This window comes from Callorhinus ursinus, unplaced genomic scaffold, assembly GCF_003265705.2.
Source record: "Callorhinus ursinus isolate GAN/ISIS: 27379988/994484 unplaced genomic scaffold, GSC_fseal_2.0 scaffold8, whole genome shotgun sequence".
NCBI lineage: Eukaryota > Metazoa > Chordata > Mammalia > Carnivora > Otariidae > Callorhinus > Callorhinus ursinus.
In genome coordinates this window covers 27,637,207-27,659,636 of record NW_027397070.1, presented here as the reverse complement: position 1 = coordinate 27,659,636, position 22,430 = coordinate 27,637,207, and the positions used below count along the sequence as shown (strand labels likewise).

Sequence of the window (22,430 nt, the reverse complement as noted above, 5' to 3'; positions counted from 1 at the left end):
CAACATCCCCTACATCAGACACTCTTAGCTTGGTATCCATAGATACCTAGAGTCAATGGGTGAGCTTGGGAAATAATAAATCTCCTTTAATTTTAGTATATGCAAAATTGTGTGTATGTATGTGTGACTTTTTCTGAGAAGAGGGTCCAGACCTTAACATTCTAAAAAGGGAACGATCATCCCACATAAATCAAGAAAACCAAGTCACATTTGTTAGCAAATATTACTTTTAATCATAATCTAAAAAAAGGTTATGGATGTGCATGTACTTTTTCAATTAACTATCGCACAGCCTAATCATAGCAGGTGAAGAGTAAACAAAGACCCTCCATTATCAATATAGACATACATGTCTATGCTTTGTATAACAAGATACTCTTAGAAACAGTGAGTGTGGGTACAGTTTTAAAATTCAAAAGCCCGTCATCTAAATACAACTCATTTTGGTTATTAAATAGTTTATTTACTAAAGAATTTAAGGACTATAATAAATGTACTTTTAAAAAAGACAAAAATATGTGTTGGAGAACTGAAACAGATTTTATTCAACTTTTTAGGATGAGGAAAACAAATGATATAAAATAAGTCATAAATGCTCTCTTGTACTATTTCAAACTACTTTCAATGTTTTACAAAATGCTCACACAGCAAATACGAAAAGCTTTAACATAGTCATAACTTCTGCTGCAATAAATGCAACATTAACAAACATACAAATTTCTTCTGTACCAATCTTCAAAGTAGGATTACTGAATTACTAATTTTTACAATGTTATCCATATTTATTTTTATTCATATGTATTTAATGGAGATCATTGCCAATACATACATTATTTTCCTTAACTTTATTTTTACATTAAGCCCGGTATCTGTCATGCAGCCATCAAAAACCTTCCAGTAAATTACACAGGTTTGTAGTCCAATTTAGACTCTAGCTTCTTAGAATCAGCCACTTTTCTGACTGCTTTCATGAAGTCTTCCTGTACTACAAAATCATGATCAGCACGAATTGCAAACATACCTGTGGAGAATAAAACAACATGACTGCTGTATATAATATGTGAATAATTTGTTAATTAGAAGAAAACTAAGGGGGGGGTGGGCAAAATGGGTGAAGATAGTCAAAAGGCACAAACTTCCAATTATAAAATAAGTCCTGGGGATGCAATATACAGCATGGTGACACGATTTAATACTGTATTGTAGGGATGCCTGGGTGGCTCAGTCAGTTAAGCATCTGCCTTCGGCTCAGGTCATGATCCTAGGGTCCTGGGGATTAAGTCCCACATTGGGCTCCTTGCTCAGCAGGGAGCCTGCTTCTCCCTCTGCCTGCTGCTCCCCACTCTCTGACAAATAAGTAAATAAAATCTTAAAAAAAAACTGTATTGTATATTTAAAAATTGCTGGGAGTCGATCTTAAAAGTTCTCATCACAAGAAAAAAATACCTTGTTGATGGATGTTAACTAGAGTTATTGTAGGAGTTATTTCACAATAAAAACAAGTATCAAATAATTATGCTGTACACCTGAAATTAACATAATGCTATTTGTCAATTATATCTCAAAAAAATGTATTTTACGAAAACTAAGTAATTCTACGGAATAAATGCGAAGGAGCCTAGATTTACTACTTCTGAGCCAGTAGCTCTAATCTGTTAAAAACAACCATCCTTATTCAATTACTTAACTATAGTGAGCATTATTTTCCAAACCAATAGCTAGACAACAATGAGACAACTATCTGGATATTTAAAATCTAGCTCACACAGTCCCTGTATCCAATGACTTTCTGAAAAAGCAAAATAAACACAACTCAACTATCAACAAAAGCACATTTTAAGCAGTAGCTTCTTAACTCTATAGGCAACAACTGCCTGGAAGGAGGGAACAAAACACCTCCAGTAATTTTGATAGTCTTTTCTTGTTAATAATCAAAAGCTTAGAGAATAGGAATTAAAGAAAGTCAACACTGGGCTTTATATAAAAAACCAATGCCATTATTCACATATTAAAATTTACCTTCTTTATGTACAAATTGATATTTTTATATGACTGATATTCAAGTACCACAAACTTGGAAAACTCAAGTTATTGATAAGTTACTTGTCAAATACTACTTGATAAAGGGGTAAAAGTTTTATGTGTATTTTTTGAAACATTAGGTATTATCACAGATATGGGTCCAAGATTTTGAGACAATCCTAATTCCTTAAGCTAAAGCTAGTATGTTATCACTATCTGCTAATTAAATGAATCCTACTAATATTTTCATTGAAGATCTGCTTATATTGACTTTCACTTACATACAATCAGTGGAAGAGAAAATTTTAAGGGTTGCTTTCTATCTTTCCTTTCAAGATTTCTATATAGTCTTGGAAATAGTCTATGTTGTACTCAGAAATCAGGTGAATGGAAATTTCTAGTCCTTTAAATCTTGTTTTTTTTCTTCAAGATTTTATTTATTTATTTGACAGAGAGAGACACAGAGAGAGGGGGAACACAAGCAGGGGGAGTGGGAGAGGGAAAAGCAGGCTTCCCACGGAGCAGGGAGCCCAATGCCGGGCTCCATCCCAGGACTCCGGGATCATGACCTGAGCCAAAGGCAGATGCTTAATGACTGAGCCACCCAGGTGCCCCAGAAATTTCTAGTCTTTTAATAGTGAAGTTTTAAAACCTAAAGTAGACTACAACTAAAGTAGGTAAGTTATTTTTCCAAACTTTGTGCATGACTATTTCCAAATCATTGTTTAGTGAATGCTGAATCTGAGATACATTCTAATCCAAAAAAGGATGATAATCTCAGGATTTGAATGGAAAAGACAACTATAACTGAATCAAGTTTATTTTCAATTACAGAAAGATATGTTAGCATAAAAGGCTTGAAGTCTAATAAAAAGAAAACCAAAGTATTTCTCTGTCTCCAAATGTGAATATCCCAGGCCATTTAAAAAGCTAAAATTGTAATCTACACAGAAGTTATAGCTCTTTCCTGGAAACAGTTAAAATACACATGTGTGTGTGTGTGTGTGTGTGTGTGTGTGTATATATATATATATATATATATATATATATACATATATATATTTTAAGTAAGCTCTACACCCAACATGGGACTTGAACTCATGACTCGGAGACCAAGAGTTCATGCTCTACCTACTGAGCCAGCCAGGTGCCCCAGTAAAAATAACTTTTAAAAAAAAAATATGTGAGGTACAAACTTCTAGTTATGAAATAAATAAGTATCAGGGATGTAATGTACAACATGATGACTACTGCTAATATTGCTATATGATATATAGGAAAGAGAGTAAATCCTAAGGGTTCTTATTACAAGGAGAAACTACTTTTCTTTTTTTCTAATTGTATCTCTATGAGAAGATAAATGTTAGCTGAACTACTGTGGTAATCATTACACAATAAATATAAATCAAACCATCATGCTGTATGACATAGACTTATGTGGTGATACACGTAAATTATTTCTCAATAAAACTGAAAAAAGGGGCTCCTGGGTGGCTCGGATGAGTAAGCATCTGGCTTTGGCTCAAGTCATGATCTCCAGGTCCTGGGGATCAAGCCCCATGTCAGGCTCCCAGCTCAGCGTGGAGTCTGCTTCTCCCTCTCCCTCTGCCTCTCCCCTTGCTTGTGCTCTCTCTCTCTCTCTCAAATGAATAAAATCTTTAAAAAACAATAAAAATAAATAAAACAAACTGGAAAAAAAAAAGCAAATATCGTAATTTGATGGTATCAACCTTTAGGATTATGACATTGCTTTTGTTTGGATTCGTTTTACCAAAGCAGTATTCTAATAATAATTTGGTCCAGTGTAGATTTTGGAAAGAGAATGTCATAAATTATTCCAAATAGTTCAAGCCACATGCAAGTTTACCACCTAACATTTTTTGTGTATTAGTAAGTCTTTTGTGAGCATGATTTACTCTGATCTGTACTGAGAGAGTTTCTAGACCTGCAGATTTTTGATGCAGATACTGAGTCACAATATACCCATGAAGATACTATTATGGAGAAGCCATGTCAGAGCAACATCTTTAAACACTATTTAATTTATAAGAAATGTTAAAATAAGGCTATAGGTGATAAAAAAAACAAGAGGAAATCACATATTGTATACTTAAAAAGTATTCACCCACAACCTATGAAAAGTAACTATAAAAACTACTATAAAAATTATTTTTATTTTTTTATTATTATTATAATAAACTCACAACCCTGAGATCAGGACCTGAGCTGAGATCAAGAGTCGGATGCTTAACCAACTGAGCCACCCAGGCACCACTAATTTTTTTAGTTTTAAGATTCTGTGTGGAAGACGAGGACCAAATGACTCTTATCTATGGTTTTAAAACCACTTGGTACCGGAAATAAAATAAAAATAGGATCACACAATCCACAGAGAAAATTGTATTTAAAAACAATTACATTTGGGGTGCCTGGATGGCTCAGTAGCTTAAGCGTCTGCCTCAGCTCAGGTCATGATCCCAGGGTCCTGTGATCAAGCCCCAGAGGTCAGGCTCCCTGCTCAGCCTCCCTTCTCCTTCTGCCCTTCCCCTGTTGTCTCTCTCTCTCTCAAATAAATAAAATCTTTTTTTAAAAAAAATACATTTTATATAAGTTACATGATCACGAAATTCATAAATCAATCTTGCAAAGCTGTTAACAGACTAGTATCAGAAAACATGTTACCATTTTGCAGCAGATTACTTCTGGTGCTGGCCCAGTCTGATTTCAGCCAGAGGTGTGGCAGACAGTTCTGTACAGTCTCAGACTTACTTCAGGGGCCGGCATGCTATCACATGCAGGTCTTTCCACATTCTGCCCTAAGGCATCCGTAAGTACAAAGGAGTTAATATCCCCAAGGGCAAATTCTCATGGAGGATGAGAGCTGGTAAAGAAATGCTCCAGTCTCCATATTTCAGCCAAGTAATCCTGGAAGGCATTCTCTGTTTCTCTGAGGTCTCATCAAATCAAATCTCCCCGTCTACAGCATCTACCTCAATGGTGCACCCTTATTATAGCATTGCTTCTTTCCAACTCACTTGCCTGTTCTCTCCTGCTTCTTGGAACCAATTCTCAAAAAACCAAGCACCCATATCCTTGCAAAGCCCGGGCTCTGCTTTTGAATAAACCCAGTTTTAGCAAATTAAACAAATCAAAATCAATAGTAAAAACTGCACTTTAAATTCATACCTGCTTCAGTACAAACATTTCTCAGGTCTGCTCCATTAAAGCCATCTGAAAGCTTGACAATTGCTTCATAATCTGTTTAGGAAAAAATACTGGAAATTAGAAATAAATAAAAAGATTAAAAAATAATAATAAAATAATTAGACTTTTTCTTGATTTATGCTGATATGGAAAAATTAACTGCAGAGCTTGCTTTGAATTTGATCAACTAGGCATCGTCTCTGTTAACCTTCCTCCACAATATTTAGCAAGTCCTTCACAATATTAACCACCAAAAATTATACTTTTGTTAAGTAAACCAGCATTAAACAGAAATACTATACTTCTGGAACTTAAAAACCAAGAAATAGCATCAAGATCTGAAAGTATCTTAACCTGTTTCTATGCAGTGAAAGTTATATACACATCAACTTGAGTCATCTGTGAAGCCATGACTCTTATAAAAACTGTAACCAAATCTTTAATTTGGATAAACTTAGAACATTCAGAACCAATTGTTAACCACAATGAAATTTAGTGACATTAATATAAAAATACCAAAAATGGTCATCAGAAATAATTTTCAGCATATTTTTAATCATGTATTTTTAAACAACTATTTCTAAATGGCTAGCTTTTCTGGTTCCTGTGCAGGCTCCAAGTGGTGAGGTATTAGATCTATGATAATGGTAATGGGTTATGTGACCTTTTTATCCACATGACAGACTTGAAATAAAGAGTCATTGGTTTGGAACAGCAGTTAAGGACTTGATACAGAATAAGGAGAGAAATAATAAGAGACAGCATGGGCTACTACAATGTAATTCTGATAAGATACCATTTGTCAGGCCATCTACAGTATGTCAATCTCTATTTGCAATTAGATACTCATTAATTAATTTTCATTCAGGTTCAAGTTCATGTAAGTAAGCATCCTGAGAGCAGGGATTCCCAAGGTTAGCACAGTATTTGGCACCTAGCAAGAGCTCAGTATTGAAAAAAACCTATAAATTGGCATCCCTAGTTTAGCTCAGTCTTCCCAGCTCAAAACTATTTTCACATAAGCAATGAGAAAGTTAGTGAGAGGCAATAATCAACTATTTGTAATCATTTTTGGACCACTAATTCCTAAGGGTTTGTAAAGCTGCCTGGCAATTATACTAGAACAGTATAAAACCCCCTAGTCAAGAAGTCAGCAAATTTTCTGTAATGGGCTGGAGAGTAAATATTTTAGGCTTTGCAGGCCATGTGGTCTCTGTCAAAACTATCCATTTCTGATACTGTAGTGGGAAACCAGTCACAGATAATATATAAACAAATTGGAGTGGTTGTTACAATAAAACTTTATTTACAGAAAGAGAAGGCAGATAGAATTTGGCCCACAGCAATGGTTTGCTGACCTCTATCCTAGAGTGCACTCTCACTTCTGAAGATAACGATTTTATAATTTCTCTCCTGTCCTCAAATATCTAACAATTCCCCATCTTCACTCTGAATTTGCTTCCTATTTCACTGAGAAACACATTCAGAAGAAAAATTCTACAAGTTTTTGCCATATTTGAGATACTATCATCATCAGCATCTATTTATTCTGCCTTTCCTCCTATTCTCATAAATTAAAAGTCTATGCTCATAGACAGGGCCAACCTCTCTTCAAGGAAAGTGCATCATCAATTTCTCTCCTAGATCACTCGCATTACAATTAAAAAAGTGTTGTAAATTCTTCCATCTTAAAGCTCCGCCACATCTTCATCTCCATTTCCACTACAGCTACATTTCTTCTCTTCTCTCTTTGTTGCAAAACTCCTTGAAAGAAATGTCTGAACTCAAAGCCTCTACCTACAATCTCCTTGAAACCCATCTGAGGTAGGCTCTTACACTCACTGCTCCAAAGAAATTTCTTTAATAACGTCACCAATAATCTCTACATAGTAAATCCAAAGGTCCATTCTCAGAAGTCTTTTTTTCTGACCCACTGTCAGCATTTAACAGGGAATTACTCCCTCTTTGTAACAATCTCTTCCATTTATCTTCCAGGACATCACCAGCTCCTGGTTTAATTCCCCTCTGTGACTATACCTTCTCAGTCTCCTTTGATGGTTTTTCATCTCAACTTCTTAATATTGGAATTAGCTCAGTTGTTGAACCTCTTCTCTAACCACATTTACTTCCTCAGAAATCTCATCTAATCTCAAGACTTTAAAAATAATTTTATGCTGGGGACGCCTGGGTGGCTCAGTCGGTTAAGCATCTGCCTTCAGCTCAGGTCATGATCCCAGGGTCCTGGGATCGAGTCCCACATCGGGCTCCTTGCTCAGCAAGGAGCCTGCTTCTCCCTCTGCCTGCCTCTGCCTCTCTCGCTGATAAATAAATAAAATCTTAAAATATATATATATACACATTTTAAAAAATAATTTTATGCTGTTATTATCCACAATCATATCACCAGCATAGACCACCCCAATAAACTATTGATGCATATAGAAATACCAATCAACATCTTTATTTGGTATCTAATTGGCATCTCAGCTTTAATATATTCAGAATCAAACTCCTTTTTCCCCCTTTAATAACCTAATCTTTCCAGTCTTCCCCCATTTTCATTGATGACAACTCCATCTTTCTAGTTGCATGAGTCAAAAACCTAAGTCTTCCCTGGTTCTTCTCTTTAGCTCACATTCCACATCTGATTCATTAGCAAGCCCTGTCACCTCTATTTTCAAAATATGTCCAGAATCTCATTATTTTAAGACTCTGGTACCACCTTGGACCACACCACCATCTTTTGCCTGGATTATTGAAATATCCTCCTAACTGATCCTCTTGTTTCTATCCTTGCCCCTCTACATGCAACCAGAATGATCTTATTTAACATAAGTCAATTTCAAAATATTTACAGATGAAATGATACAATGCCTGGGATTTGCTTTTTAAAAATCCAGAAGGAAGGTAAGAGGTGGAAGAGATTACAGATGAAACAAGATTGGCCAAGAGTTAATAATTATTAAAGCTAGGTAGGGGATGAGTAACCTAGGGTTAGAAGTTTGTTATTCTCTTATCTCTACTTGCATGTATTTCTAATTTTCTACACTACGAAGTTAAAAATAACATAAGGTAAGATCATATCATTCCTCTGCTCACAATCTCCCAATAACAAAAATAAAAAATAAAATAAAAGCCAAAGTTCCTGACCTCAATAAGGCTGTACACAATCTGATTCCCATCACTTCTATGACTTCTCTTGCTACCACTGTCCCATTTACTCTGCCAAAGACACCCTGGCATCTTTGCTACTCCTGGAATGTTCCAGCCACACACCTGCTTCAAGGTCTTTCTCTTGCTGTTCCAGAGCTCTGTATCATTTTCCCCCAAATACCTATACCTAGTTCCTTCACCTTTTCAGGTCATTGCTTAAAAATCACCATTTGGTTAAGGCTTCCCTCTGCTTCCCCCACCTCACCTCCATTTAAAAATTTATCTATTCATTCTGGCTCCTGGCATTACCTATTTCCCTTTTCTTGCTTTATTTTTCTCCATAGCTCATATCATCATCTAATATACTAAACATTTTACTGACCTTGTCTGTCTTTTCTGACAAGAATGTAAGTTCTGTAAGGCAGGAATTTGTTTTGTTCATTGCTATTCCCCAGCACTTAGAACAATTCCTAACATACAAAAAGATGCTCAATAAATATTAGCTGAATTTAAAATCTCCATGTTTGTTGAATTTAAAACCAGATTTGGTAGACTATCAGTGATATCTACTAGAATTGTGCTTCCTTTACCAAATGTAAATATACATAAAATAGGTTATTTCCTTACCTATTTCACCATGCTTTGTAATCGGACCTGCATGGATTTTCAATATATCTAATCTTGCTTGTTCGTTTGGTAAATCAATATCTGAAAATAAAAAATTATAAGAAATTCTTTTGCAGTTAGGTTTTTTGTTTTTTTAAACAAAGTAGGGGGTGAGGAAGGGATATGGAAAGAGAAGTGGACACAGACAAAGAGAACATACAGCAGGTAAAGAACTTTAACTCACGTATTTTTCTATCTAATCTTCCTGGACGAAGCAAAGCAGGATCCAGTGTATCTGGTCTGTTTGTAGCCATGATCATTTTAACTCTATGTAGAGTATCAAATCCATCCATTTGATTCAGTAACTAATATATTTATAAATAAAAATCAGTGACAGATTTTTACAGAATATCCCAACCATTAAAAAATATACAGTACACATCTTCTATATGTCTAATACTGTGAAATACATTGTCTACAGATAGTATGCCACCTCCAGAATGACCATTTGATGGACTATCTCTTCTTTCTCTTATATAAAGGGATAGATTTTTCAGCCTTGAAGTTCTGAGATAGATTACTGAACAATGTACCTTCTTATAGCTATCAAAAAAGTTTTAATAAATCTGAAGGTTTCCATCTAGCCAAGTGTTATAAAATTAAACTATTTGGATCTGATTTCCAATGTTCAAATTTTTTTCATAGTTACTTTTAAAAACATTATTAATAAAATCTAATGTATACAGTGTTACAGTAAGCCGAACATAAAATTTACATTCAGATTATCAGATACAATGACATTTCTACAAATCTGATAATAAATCTATTAAATATCTTTTCAGATAATTCCACTATACATAGAAATACTGAGACACTAAGCATATTTCCTTCAATTACTAAAGTTTTCTTGAATAAATATTGAAAAACCTAACTGTATTCAACAAACTCTAAAATATAGCTAGTTTAACAATATGTCTATTTCTTTTCCAAAAATATCTGATAGCTGACAACATATCAGTTATGTGAATAAGACTAGAATCAGTGCGGGACGCCTGGGTGGCTCAGCCGTTTAAGCGTCTGCCTTTGGCTCAGGTCACGATCCCAGCATCCTGGGATCGAGTCCCGCATTGGGCTCCTTGTTCAGTGGGTAGCTTGCTCCTCCGTCTGCCGGCCACTCCCCCCGCTTGTGCTCTCTCTCTCTCTCTCTGACAAAAAAAAGACTAGCATCTGTGTTGTTTCAAAATACCTCAGTTGAAGGTTTCCAGGAGTATAGAACTAATTTGAAAATACTGTATATATTTTGAGATCATTATAATTCATAAAAAGTCCTTTTCAAATACCCCTACTGAGACAGAATTTGACACTATCACTTATGCAACCTAGCTTTTCTTTGTAGAAGCTGAAAAATGTTTGGGATCTTGCCATCACTTTCACAGAATTTGGAGTGGGGAAAGACCTTATGTACATTCTAATATTCCATCATCCATCTTCTTCAATTATCAAAACTATTTTATAGTTTCTTCTTATTCTCAGCGATAGAGGAAAATGTTAGTGATTTTAGTGATTTAGTTACTCATAACTGTAACTCATTTATTGCCACCAGTTTCAATACGTCCATTACTTATAAAATGTCTTAATGAAACTAATGCAAGACCACGTTCTGCTATGTGAATATCAGAAATATATACAATTTAAATATCTGAATGGCCGGTATGCTCAAAATAAATGGAGTAGTATAGCTATACATCATATAGAATTTTGTAAATACCCCTATTACTTTCCAATAAATAGACATTTTCTAACTAGAGATTGTGGTAAAGAAATGTGTTTATTCCTGGCAATATTTTCAAATTTTATATTTAAGTGTTTTTTTTTTTTAAGATTTATTCATTTATTTGAGAGAAAGCCTACGAGCAGGGGGAGAGGCAGAGGGAAAGAATCTCAAGCAGACTCCCTACTGAGCACAGAGCCTGACTTGGGGCTTGATCCCATAACCCTGAGATCATGACCTGAGCTGACATCAAGAGGTGGACACTCAACCAACTGAGCCACCCAGCGCCCCTTAAGTGTGTTCTTCATTTAAACCATTTTACATATTCTGACCTTCAAATATCCAATGTTTTCATTTAATACACACTGGCTTCTTTTTAAACCCCCTTTACCAAATATTACCTCCATCAAAGTTCTCTGAATCTCTCTATCAGCTGAAGTACCCTCAGAAAACCGACGACCACCTAAAATAATGATATGGAAATTCGCATATGAATTACTCTTTTCCTCTACAACCATCATTTAAGAAGACAGAATAATAGTGTCTGGAGTTAAAAAATCAAGATAAAAATTAAATAGTAAGAATTATACTGACAAAGTTAGAATTGATTTTGGTATGATGTTTCTCTTTTGTCAATGTCAAATTAAAACTGATTAAACTTGCTTAAGAATTTTTTTTTAAAGTACCATTCAATTCATTTTGCTACTTCACACAAATTGCAATTAGAAGTGAAGGAGGGGGGTTCCTTTAGATTTTTAAGAAATTTCCTAACACTTTCAAAAAAAAGTTCAAAATAAACTTTAAAAGGTGTTCTTCTTACCAATAGCATCTATTTCATCCATAAAAATAATGCATGGTTGATGATCCCTGGCATAATTAAACATTTCTCTGATCAAACGAGCACTTTCACCAATGTACTTGTCTACAATAGAACTAGATACAACCTGATTAAAGGAAAAACATTAAGGTAAACATAAGACAATTCAAATAAAATTTAATTTCAACAGCTATAAAAAGAATCTTCCCTTTACCTTTAAGAAATTGCAGTCCAGTTGGCTAGCAACAGCTCGTGCTAAGAGTGTTTTTCCTGTGCCTAAAGTGACAAAAGAAGTCCTAATTAGATGGAAAGCAAAACAAATTCTCAAAAGCCTTTTATATATGTTATCCTCCGGACAGTAAATTTTGCAAAATGAAAGCTAAATCCTAAAGAGAATTTCCATTTAAAATTCTAAAGCACTTCAACTTGCAATATTAAAATTTTAAATTTTATTCAAAATATCCCTTATAATTCTAAACATGCTGAATACATATCTTCAAAAATTTATCAACCCCTCTTTACAGACACTACATAAATCTGTTACATTATAATCCATTGGTCTATCCTGCAATGAATGGATCTTTTACCTATGCATGATATTGTAACAACTACTATTGGTTATTTGGAAACTATTGGTTCAGTGAGTTATGAAAAATCTTCCAAATGTTGGCATTTTTCATTATATAATACTTAAAAGCCGCATTTGTTAATATCACCAATCTCATCTTTCAAGTATTAACATCAGCAAGTTCTCAGATGGGGGCGCCTGGCTCAGTTGGTTAAGGTCCAACTCTTGACTTCAGCTCAGGTCATGATCTTAAGGTTGTGAGCTGGAGCCCAGCGTTGGGTTCCCTGCTGAGTGTGGAGCCTGCTTAAGATTCTCTTTCCCTTTCCACTCCTCCCACTCCCTACATGCGCACTCTCTTAAAAAGTTGTCAGATATAAGTTTTGAAAACCTAATTTTCATTTGAAAGCTCAAATTTATCACTGGCTACAGATGATGTCAGTTGTTTTAACATAACAGGCTAACTTCATTCATTTTTGAAAAAAAGGTTTGCCAGATAAGCAATAACCAGTCTGAATAATCAAAAACCAGTCTGACAATGACAGAATGTCTGTAAATTACGTTTTCAAGTAAAAATCATATTCTATGAAAAGCAGCTAATTCAGCTGACAACTCAAGGCACAAGTGCTTTTCCTAGAGATAACTATCCTATTCAGGATGCAACAGAAATACTTTACATGTATTTCCCATTTGATCACATAGAATATAAAACATTATTCAAAGATCAGGATTTAATAAAAATAATTTTTACGGCTTCACCAAGAACATCTAAAAGTAAAACTCACATTTTTTTAAACACTGCAAATATGAGCAGTCAATACTACAATGACTACTTGTACCATTTCATGTCACTGACTTAACTGACTCATGCTATGGAATGAGCAGTTTTACCCACACAGCTTTTGCACCATCAGCACAGAAGTCAACAGAGTGAAAATGGCAACTAACGTCTTAAGTATTATCGAAGTAAGGTTTGACCTTGCAGACTCCCTGGAAGTGTCTCAGGAACAGCCAGAGGTCTGTGAACCACACAGGACCAATGCACCAGAATCATATGGCATGTAAAGATGCACATCCTATGAGGCACAAGAGGACTAAGCATACCTGACAGAATAGTAGACAGACATCTCCTATTTCTTCCTTACTCTAAATAGTGTGTAGTCTGGAATAGCCCACATTAAATTTTCACCTTACTTTTTTTATTCCTTAATTCATTCATTTATTAGGTCAGACATAATTCAACACTAACCTGGTGGTCCATATAACAAACAGCCTTTTGGAGGTATTATTCCTACACGCTGGAATAATTCTGGGTTTGTAAGAGGTAATTCTATCACCTAGAAAAGAAATTGACTGTTTCTTAAAAAGTCAGTAAAGATTTTGATGAACTTTAAAATACTTTAAGTGAAATATCAGCATAATTAGATATACACATTATAATTCATAATAGATCTAAAATTCCATGCTATGTAAAGCCATTTACTAGAGGTTATTCTTCAGGTAGACTTAAGAGATTTTTTTTAATTATGTAAAAATTAAAAAGTCTGGGGCACCTGGGTGGCTCAGTTGGTTGGGCGACTGCCTTCAGCTCACGTCATGATCCTGGAGTCCCGGGATCGAGTCCCACATTGGGCTCCCTGCTCAGCGGGGAGTCTGCTTCTCCCTCTGACCCTCCCCCCTCTTGTGCTCTCTCGCTCTCATTCTCTCAAATAAATAAATAAAATCTTTAAAAAAAAAAAGTCTGTAGCTATTTTAACAAACTATACACTTGACTAAAGTGATGGTACACAAGCATCTAATTTGTCAAAACATATTTGGAATTGTACACTTAAAATCTGTTCATTTTACTGAATGTAAATTAAGCCTCAATGAAAAAATCACACTACAAAAAAATCAGGTAAGCAAAAAAGAAAAAACAAAAAAGATCTATATTATTTTGCATTTGGGACTACAACACAAAATAATTATAAAATGGGGAAATTTAGTAAGTTAGAACTGCCATTAGGAGAAAAGGCATATAAAATTTTCATACTGTCATTTTATCGTAGCAGCCTTAAAAGAATCATATTTCAGGGCACCCGGCTGGCTCAGCTGGGACAGCATGTGACTCTTAAATCTTGGGGTCGTGAGTTCAAGCCCTACAACAGGTGTAGATTATGAAAAAAAAATAAACTTAAAAAAAAAAGAACCCTATATTCTGCTCTCAATCTCCTACTAATATTGATTCAAGTAAAGAAAGCTGGAGAATAAAAAAAAAAGAAAGAAAGCTGGAGAATAGAAAAATTGAGGGTCTGACTGCCCAAATTAAACTCTTTATAGTACCAGTAACATGAGAAATAAGCTTCTATTGAATAGTCGTGTCCACCAGGTATGATTAAAATAAAAAGTGTAAGAAATCAATATTCTTAGCGTCTGCATATGGAAAAGAGTATTGCATGTGCATGTTTTGTGGGTTCTGTGTGTGTGTGTGTGTGTGTATGAGAAAGAGAAAGAGAAAGACTTTCTGCTCCTATGGCTGATCCAGCAAATCACTGTAAAAGACAAGATCTCACAGTTCCATGAAGCACTCATTCTTCCTCTGCTGCCCTTTCATTAACTACAAAGTGAGAATAGACTTTTATTTGTAATGATGCTAGTCCTTCCTCAGGTATGGTCAAAAACAATTTGGTTGTATAATCACCTGGAATGCTTGTTTAAATGCTAACTCCTGGGTCCCATCCCCAATCTACTGCATCAAAATCATGCAGAGGGCCTAGGAATCCGTATCTTTAATAAGAGTTCCAGAAAACTTAATATGCTAATGTCTGCAAACTACTGGCTTAGCACTTAAATCAGATGATGTAAGCCATACTAACTATCCTCATTTATTCCTAAACATTTCCATCCGCAATTAGGATGAAACCAATAGGACAATGTAATTTGCTTTAAAGAGAATTATTGGGGCACCTGGGTGGCTCAGATGGTTAAGTGTCTGCCTCCAGGTCAGGTCATGGTCTCCAGGTCCTAGGATCGAGGCCCGCGTCAAGCTTCCTGCTCAGTGGGGAGTCTGCTTCTCCCTTTCCCCTCTGCTTATGCTCTCAAATGAATAAATTTTAAAAATCTTAAAAAAAAAAAAAGGACGGGGCGCCTGGGTGGCTTAGTCGTTAAGCGTCTGCCTTCGGTTCAGGTCATGGTCCCAGGACAGCCCCGCATCAGGCTCCCTGGTCGGTGGGTAGCCTGCTTCTCCCTCTCCCACTCCCCCTGCTTGTGTTCCCTCTCTTGCTGTGCCTCTCTCTTGTCAAATAAATAAAATCTTTAATAAAAAATGAAAAAAGGAGAATTGTTAAGAAGCCATCTATGCTATGAAGCAAGGAAATCCTGATTTGATTCTTCACCCAAGAGTTTAAAAGGTTTAAGCTACCCTAAAGCCAATATTTTTCTTAAATGGCAGCAAACAGCTTTATCAAAACAAAATATTTAAGGTTCAGGGGCACCTAGCTGGTGCAGCTGGTGGAGCACAGGACTCTTAGTCTTGGGGTTGTGAATTTGAGCCCCACATTAGATGAGGAGATTACTTAAAAAAAAAAATTTAAAAATCTTAAAAAAAAATTTTTTTAAGGTACAGGTAACTTACTTTAAGGATGTGAAGCTAACATTAATAAGGTTCTGGGAAAAACTGTATTACACACGATTCAAATGTACTCTGACCCCAGTAACCTATGACAACCAAAACCACAAATGGCATGGGCATTAGATTAGTATCAATTAGTAGCTTTTTTTTTCTTTTTTGTCACAAAAAGAGCAGTTTTTCTAGCACCGAATTATCTCCAAATTAACAATACCTATAATTTTCATAGCTAGAAATTCAGTGCTTATTTTTCTCTCAGCAAGATTTTAAATGTATAATATTGAGTAACCACTATTTGGACAGAGTAATCTTTCATTCTCTTTCTCCCTTTGGGTGTCTTAAAACCAGTACTATTTATTAGTAAGTTCGGAGAACAAAGTATACACTACCAACCTCTCTTAATTCCCGAATCTGTTCTGATAGTCCCCCAATCTCAGAATAAGAAACATTCCCAGGGTCCTCATGAGACATGTTGTAGACCAATGGATCCACCTCTCTTGGCAAATATCTATAATGATAAGATATGTATTTTTCTTTTACAAGATGTATTTTCTCTCAGCCTATAGACAGAGTATAAATGACTTGCTTATGCAAGCACTTGTAGATGATCTCCTAAAAATGCACTTACATTAAACAGAAATTAGTAAAAGGGGAAAAATGGCAAGATACTCATTGATCTCAAGCAACATATATTTTGGGGGCACCTGGGTGGCTCAGTTAGTTAAGCATCTGCCTTTGGCTCAGGTCATGATCTTAGGGTCCTGCAATAGAGCCCCACTTTCAGGCTCCCTGCTTGGCAGGGAGTCTGCTTCTCCCCCTCCCTGGGCCTTTCCCACTCCCAACACTCCCCCCCCATTCATGTGCACACCTCTCTCTCTAATAAATAAATATAAAGTCTTTAAAAAAAAAAAAGAAGCATATATTTTGAGGTTTTTTGAATTATTATGTTCAATTAGCCCACATAGAGTACATCACTAGTTTTTGATGAAGTGTTCAATGATTCATTAGTTGCGTATAACACCCAGTGCTCATCACCACACGTGCCCTGCTTAATGTCCATCGCCCGGTTACCCCGTCCCTCCACCCCCGCAAGAAACATGTATCTTGGCTAAAGTCTTCCCTCTGTTAAAATAAAAAGAATAAGAAACCTACCTCATGATAGTTAGTGTAGTCATATCCAAAGCAACTCTTGTTCCTGGCTTCAGCTTACTTTTATCAAGCTAATTTTACAAAACAAAAAGTGTTACATAACAGTTAAAAGGGGAAATAATACTCTAACAAGAGCACAATATTTAGAAGTCAAATAATTTCACCCTTCAGAGAGAACACTAATATGAGATTATAAACACCATGCCAACAGAAAGGCTTATAAAAGTCATAATTCAAAGTTATTTTCCTTAAAAGAGTGCCCTTTATGCAATGTCAGGGTGAAATGTGAAATCACTAATATATAGTTTGTGGTGGAAAAGGCCTTATTTTTAAAGAAATGGGTATTAGTATTTTACTTTCAAAGGCTCACCATCATACAGTTTTGCTCATTATTTTGATTCAGGCACTACAGTATAATGACTTTGGCAATTGGTACCAAAGTATTTATACAGAAATCTCTAAGTGAACATTTTGCGGTAAGGAAAGGGAAGCACTTTAAAGGTATGCCCTTTATTTTTTTTTCTTTTAAAGTCTATTTTTATTTATTTTTTATTAAATAAATTTGGCACATAACATTGTATAAGTTTAAGATGTACAGTGTTACTTTGATAATATGCCCTTTAGATTTATTTTAAAAACTATAGCTTTGGGGGCGCCTGGGTTATTATTTGTTGGCATTTTTTTATGACGGCAAAATGAAATTTGCAGTTATTTCAATTTGCCTATTCTAATCTAAACGAACTCATACAAAATCAACTTAGGCTACAGAAAAGTTTTTGAGTAACATTTCTGAATGTTTAAATATAAAACATAAGTAATTGACAGGGTCTAAGTCTCTTCAAAAAAGACATTAAAATAAAATGGTCTGAGATATTTTCCAATTCTCAAGTTCTTAGATTTCGGGGTGCCTGGGTGGCTTAGTCGTTAAGCGTCTGCGTTCAGCTCAGGTCATGATCCCAGGGTCCTGGGATCCAGCCCCGCATCGGGCTCCCTGCTCGGCGGGAAGCCTGCTTCTCCCTCTCCCTCTGCCCTTGCTTGTGTTCCCTCTCTCACTGTGTCTCTCTGTCAAATAATAAATAAAATCTCTAAAAATAAAAAATAAATAAAAAAAATTCTTAGATTTCTAAATATGTAGAGCTTACTGAGGCAATGTGGTCAGAGTAGAAAATAGAGAATACCAGGTCAATGCCCATGCTTTGAGTTCAAGTTTTGTTAGTTATATCCGAACAAATCACCTTTAGGAGTTACGGGCATAATGCCTGACCTGCTTACCTCAAGAATTAAATAACATATATGAAAGCACTTTTACCAATTATAAAGCACTGTACGGACGTAAAGTGTTACCTGTCGACGACAACCCACAACATATCTTGGTCCATTTGTAGCTTTAACAATGACTAAAGGAAGAAAATGAAAGGACAAACTGAAAAATAGAAAGTGGAAAATAAATATATATATCCACATTGATGGCAGGTTGAGTTCTATTTCTGTCCTCCAAAAAGATAGTAATTGAAAGAAAACTCAATCTATGCAAAAATATCATCTACCTTTATTATTATTATCATTAAACTAATAAGCATTTCAAAAGTTCACGGTGGGAGGAAGGGGAGTCTACTCTTCCTTTTCTTTACTAATTAACAGTCCAATCCACTTACATTTTTCTTCAGTTAGTTGCTTAAGTACTTCACCCACAATCTGGGGGGGGGAAAAAAAGGCATTACTTTTTGCCAATAACTAAAAAACAAATTGCCATCACTCCCTATACCCCAAACTCCATTACCTACCTGTCCAACACTCTGTAGGGCCTTCAGATCATTTTCAGACTTTTCATACTGCTTGGTAAGTTCTTTTAATTGTTCCCTTACTGAAATAATATAATTTGAACATTTTTAATTAAACAATAATCTAAATGAGTTTAAGTCACTAAGTATCACTTTAGTTAAGTTTATTTCAGTCTATTTCACTTTACATATATTTTATATCCACTGTATGAAACCACAAAAGAAATAATGCCGTTTGTAGGGGACATGTTTAAAAATGAAATGTTACAGAAAAAGCACATTTTTATTTTCTTGATTGGCAATACTTGTTCAAGCACATTCATAACACTGCTACATTCTTAACAGATATTGACACTCTTTGAGACTACAAATTCGAACGATAAAAGAGACCCTTCCTCACCTCTTCAGCTACCCGCATGGATTATTACTCTATGGCCTTCGACCCTAAATAAGGTCAACAGGTGTAGTGATCTACAGAATTATATGGTTACAGTCTTTCTCCATTTAATCAAACCACTCAGGCTTTTCAATGAAGGTGCTCTACGAAAAAATGTAAGCACCGTTTTAGTTCAAGAGTAAGAGAAACTTGTGTGCCTGATGGGAGTACAACTCAAAATACGAGGAGGGTTATTATGACCCACCGATGGACTCCTCTCTCAAGCTCCGCTCTGGCTTTCCACCCCAATAACATGCCAGTATCTCGAGTCTCATCTCTTGCTTGAGTTTCCTTGACTCACGTCTCTCCACTCTGGGTCCCGGGACTCACTTACGCCGTCCTCCTTGCACCCCGACCTGGCAAACATCCCTGGCCCACTTCTTCCTCACTCCTCCTCTAGTCCTCTTCCACTTCCATCTCAGAACTGGGGATGTTCTCTCTGTCACCTGGACCAAACTGGGCCATTTTTACGCACGAAGAGTCTGTGCTTCCCAAGCTCAGGGCCGATGACAAAGCGCCTTGTCCCTGGACCGAGGCCTTCTTATCCCTGGGGCTCGGTTGCCGGGCTCCGGCAAGGGCCTCTGCTTTGTTAGAGACAGAAGCACGTCCGTATAAGATTGTGTGGAAAGAAAGGTTCACTCACACTCCTTGAGACGGCCGTCGATCTCCTTGTGCTCCAGTAGCTTCTTGCGGTAGTCCTGAAGCGCCTTATCTCTAGGGTCCGCCATGATGAGAAGCCGTCGCTCATAGGGGATGCCGGGAATGGCCATGGCCGCCCGGGCGGGGGAAGGGGCGGGGCGAGGGAGGAAAGCCTGGGGGCGGGGCGCGGATTCGTGGACGACCCCGCCCCTTCCGGTTGGCTCCGCCTCTGTACTCCACTCCTCCCTCTGCGGCGTCTCGTTTCCCCTACAGCGCCGTCGCGCACCGAAGGAGGCCTCCACACACACCGTCCCCTGCAGGTCGTGCTAGGTAGAGCAGAGAGCTGTTGCCTTGGTCGTCCCCTCAGGTTTCAATATTGTTAAACCACTGGCTGTCCTGGAAACCACGGAAGACTTTGTGATAAACTGAGATGGCAGTGAAGTTGGCAATGTACAGTCGCTCTAAATAGTTCTAGTGGACTATCGGGATAACACAGATAGCCTATTGGGATAACACACTATTATCAAGGACCTTCAGGAACGGGAGTAGGCTATTCACTTACTCAGTGAATGAGGTACTAAGGATACGATCTGGTGGGGAGATTAAAAAATAATTTCAGGATGTAATTAATACTATAATGGAAATAAAACATGGTGTTGTTATAGAGCAAGGTAAGGAGAACTTATTTAGAAGGCATCTGACATAGGAGTCAGCCAAGCAACAAAGTGGAGAAGAACCTTCCGGACAGAGGAAACAGCAAGTGCAAAGATCCCTAGGTAAAAAAGAAGTTGGCTTATTTCTAGGAACAGAAAGGAGGCCAGTGAGACTGGAAGAGGGTAAGTTATAGAGATACGGGGCACAAAATAAAGGCGATGAGGTAGTTAGAGTAAAGAACTTGAAGTCTGACAGACCTTGCTTTGGACAAATTATTTAATCTCTCAAAATCTCTATAAAATGAGCATTATAATTGTACCTATCTCATAGAGATATCATAGTATTAAATAAGATATGTGCCTATAGCTATTAACACAATGTCTGGCACATAGTAAGTAGAAATACCTTTTAAATAGTGATTTTAAATTAGGGATATCATAGTATTAAATAAGATATGTGCCTATAGCTATTAACACAATGTCTGGTACATAGTAAGTACTCAATAGTGTTTTAAATAGTGATTTTAAATTATTTATTTGAAGGGTAGTAATAACCTCCATTTTTGCAGAACAGATCCCCATTGCTGTACCTCTTACTAGCATTGTTCCTGGGGATAATTTATTGTTGTTCCAATAGACTAAGTCAAAGTCCCCAAATAGGGGCATCTGCGTGGCTCAGTCGTTAAGCATCTGCCTTCAGCTCAGGTCATGGTCCCAGGGTCCTGGATCGAGTCCCGAGTTGGGCTCCCTGCTCGGCAGGAAGCCTGCTTCTCCTTCTCCCACTCCCCCTGCTTGTGTTCCCTCTCTCACTGTGTCTCTCTCTGTCAAATAAATAAATAAAATATTTAAGAAAAAAAAAGTCCCCAAATAGACTCCATTTGATCTTATACAGTGGCCCTGGATATTTGAGTTTAAAAGGTATTTCTACATATATATAAAGTGCAAATTTATGTGAACTAAATTACCAAAAGTCACATAAAACAGGTCTTCAAATTTTTAGGAAAAAAAATCTCATGGGTATTGGCATGACTATCATACTCTGTTTTTCTAAAAAAAATTCTGTTTTTCTAAATATAATTGAAAATTGCAGTAGCTAATAAACAAGGAAGATGGATTGAGCAGGGATAGTCCCTTCTCCTTCTCAGCTGCAAGTATTCTGGTCAAACTAGTCCAACCATAGCAAAATGTATCACCTCTGACATTAAGAAGTAAAGAAGAGAGAATGAGACAGAAAAAGACAGCTTGGTTTGGTTCAATTCAATAAATATTTATGAGCACATACTGGTGTATTATTTCAACATAACACACCAATATTTTAAACTCCCTTGACCCTTGTTCTTTTTCTGTCACCCATTTGGCAAAAGTCCAACTTCAGATGGACTATTTTCTACATGGCTGCTCCAGAACAGCCCTCTTTCTTTCTTTTTTCCTTTTTCTTTCTTTCTTTCTTTCTTTCTTTCTTTCTTTCTTTCTTTCTTTCTTTCTTTCTTTCTTCTTTCTTCCTTTCTTTCTTTCAGATTTATTTATTTGAGAGAGAGCAGGCACAGACAAGTGGGGAAATGGGCAGAGGGAGAGAACTTTCAAGCAGACTCCCTGCTGAGTGCAGAGCCCAACTCTGGGCTGGATCCTATGACCCATGAGATCATGACCTGAGCCGAAAACCAAGAGTTGGATGCTTAACTGACTGAGCCACCCACACCCAGGCGTCCTCTGTTTCCTTTTTGTATGCACCCATAAGACTGTATTCCTCTCCATCAGAAACTGAGGCTTCCTGCCAGCAGTGGTGCAAGTGAGCCATCTTGGAAGGAGAGCCTCCAGCCCTAGGGCAGCCTTCAGCTGACTGAGGCCGTAGTCTTGATTGCAACACCGTGAGAGACTGAGTCACACACCCAGTTCAACTGCTCCTGAATTGCTGGTCCACAAAAACTGTGAAGTGATCAGTGTTCAGTGTTTTACACCATTAAATTTTATGGTAATCTGTTACACAGGAATAGATAACTAATAGGGCAGGAACTGATATTTTTTTT

General features: G+C 36.6%; 1 protein-coding gene across 2 annotated transcripts; it reads right to left on the bottom strand.

Moving 5' to 3' along the window:
- Positions 1–519: 519 nt before the first annotated feature.
- Positions 520–19,909, bottom strand: PSMC6 (proteasome 26S subunit, ATPase 6). 2 transcript variants are annotated; one of them, XM_073895226.1, is made up of 15 exons: positions 19,755–19,883; positions 19,076–19,215; positions 18,679–18,758; positions 18,550–18,589; positions 18,239–18,291; positions 16,898–16,965; positions 16,139–16,253; positions 13,388–13,475; positions 11,788–11,849; positions 11,577–11,700; positions 11,158–11,219; positions 9,230–9,350; positions 9,007–9,087; positions 5,209–5,280; positions 520–1,021 (listed from the first exon to the last, which is right to left on the bottom strand). In XM_073895226.1, exons 6-15 carry the CDS (start codon positions 16,918–16,920, stop codon positions 903–905), a joined length of 867 nt encoding a protein of 288 aa, XP_073751327.1. In that variant the 5' UTR covers positions 16,921–16,965; positions 18,239–18,291; positions 18,550–18,589; positions 18,679–18,758; positions 19,076–19,215; positions 19,755–19,883; the 3' UTR covers positions 520–902. The 2 variants fall into 2 exon arrangements, with proteins under 2 accessions (XP_073751327.1, XP_025725821.1); XM_025870036.2 differs by lacking the exon at positions 19,076–19,215 and having other exon boundaries at positions 19,755–19,909.
- Positions 19,910–22,430: the final 2,521 nt, after the last annotated feature.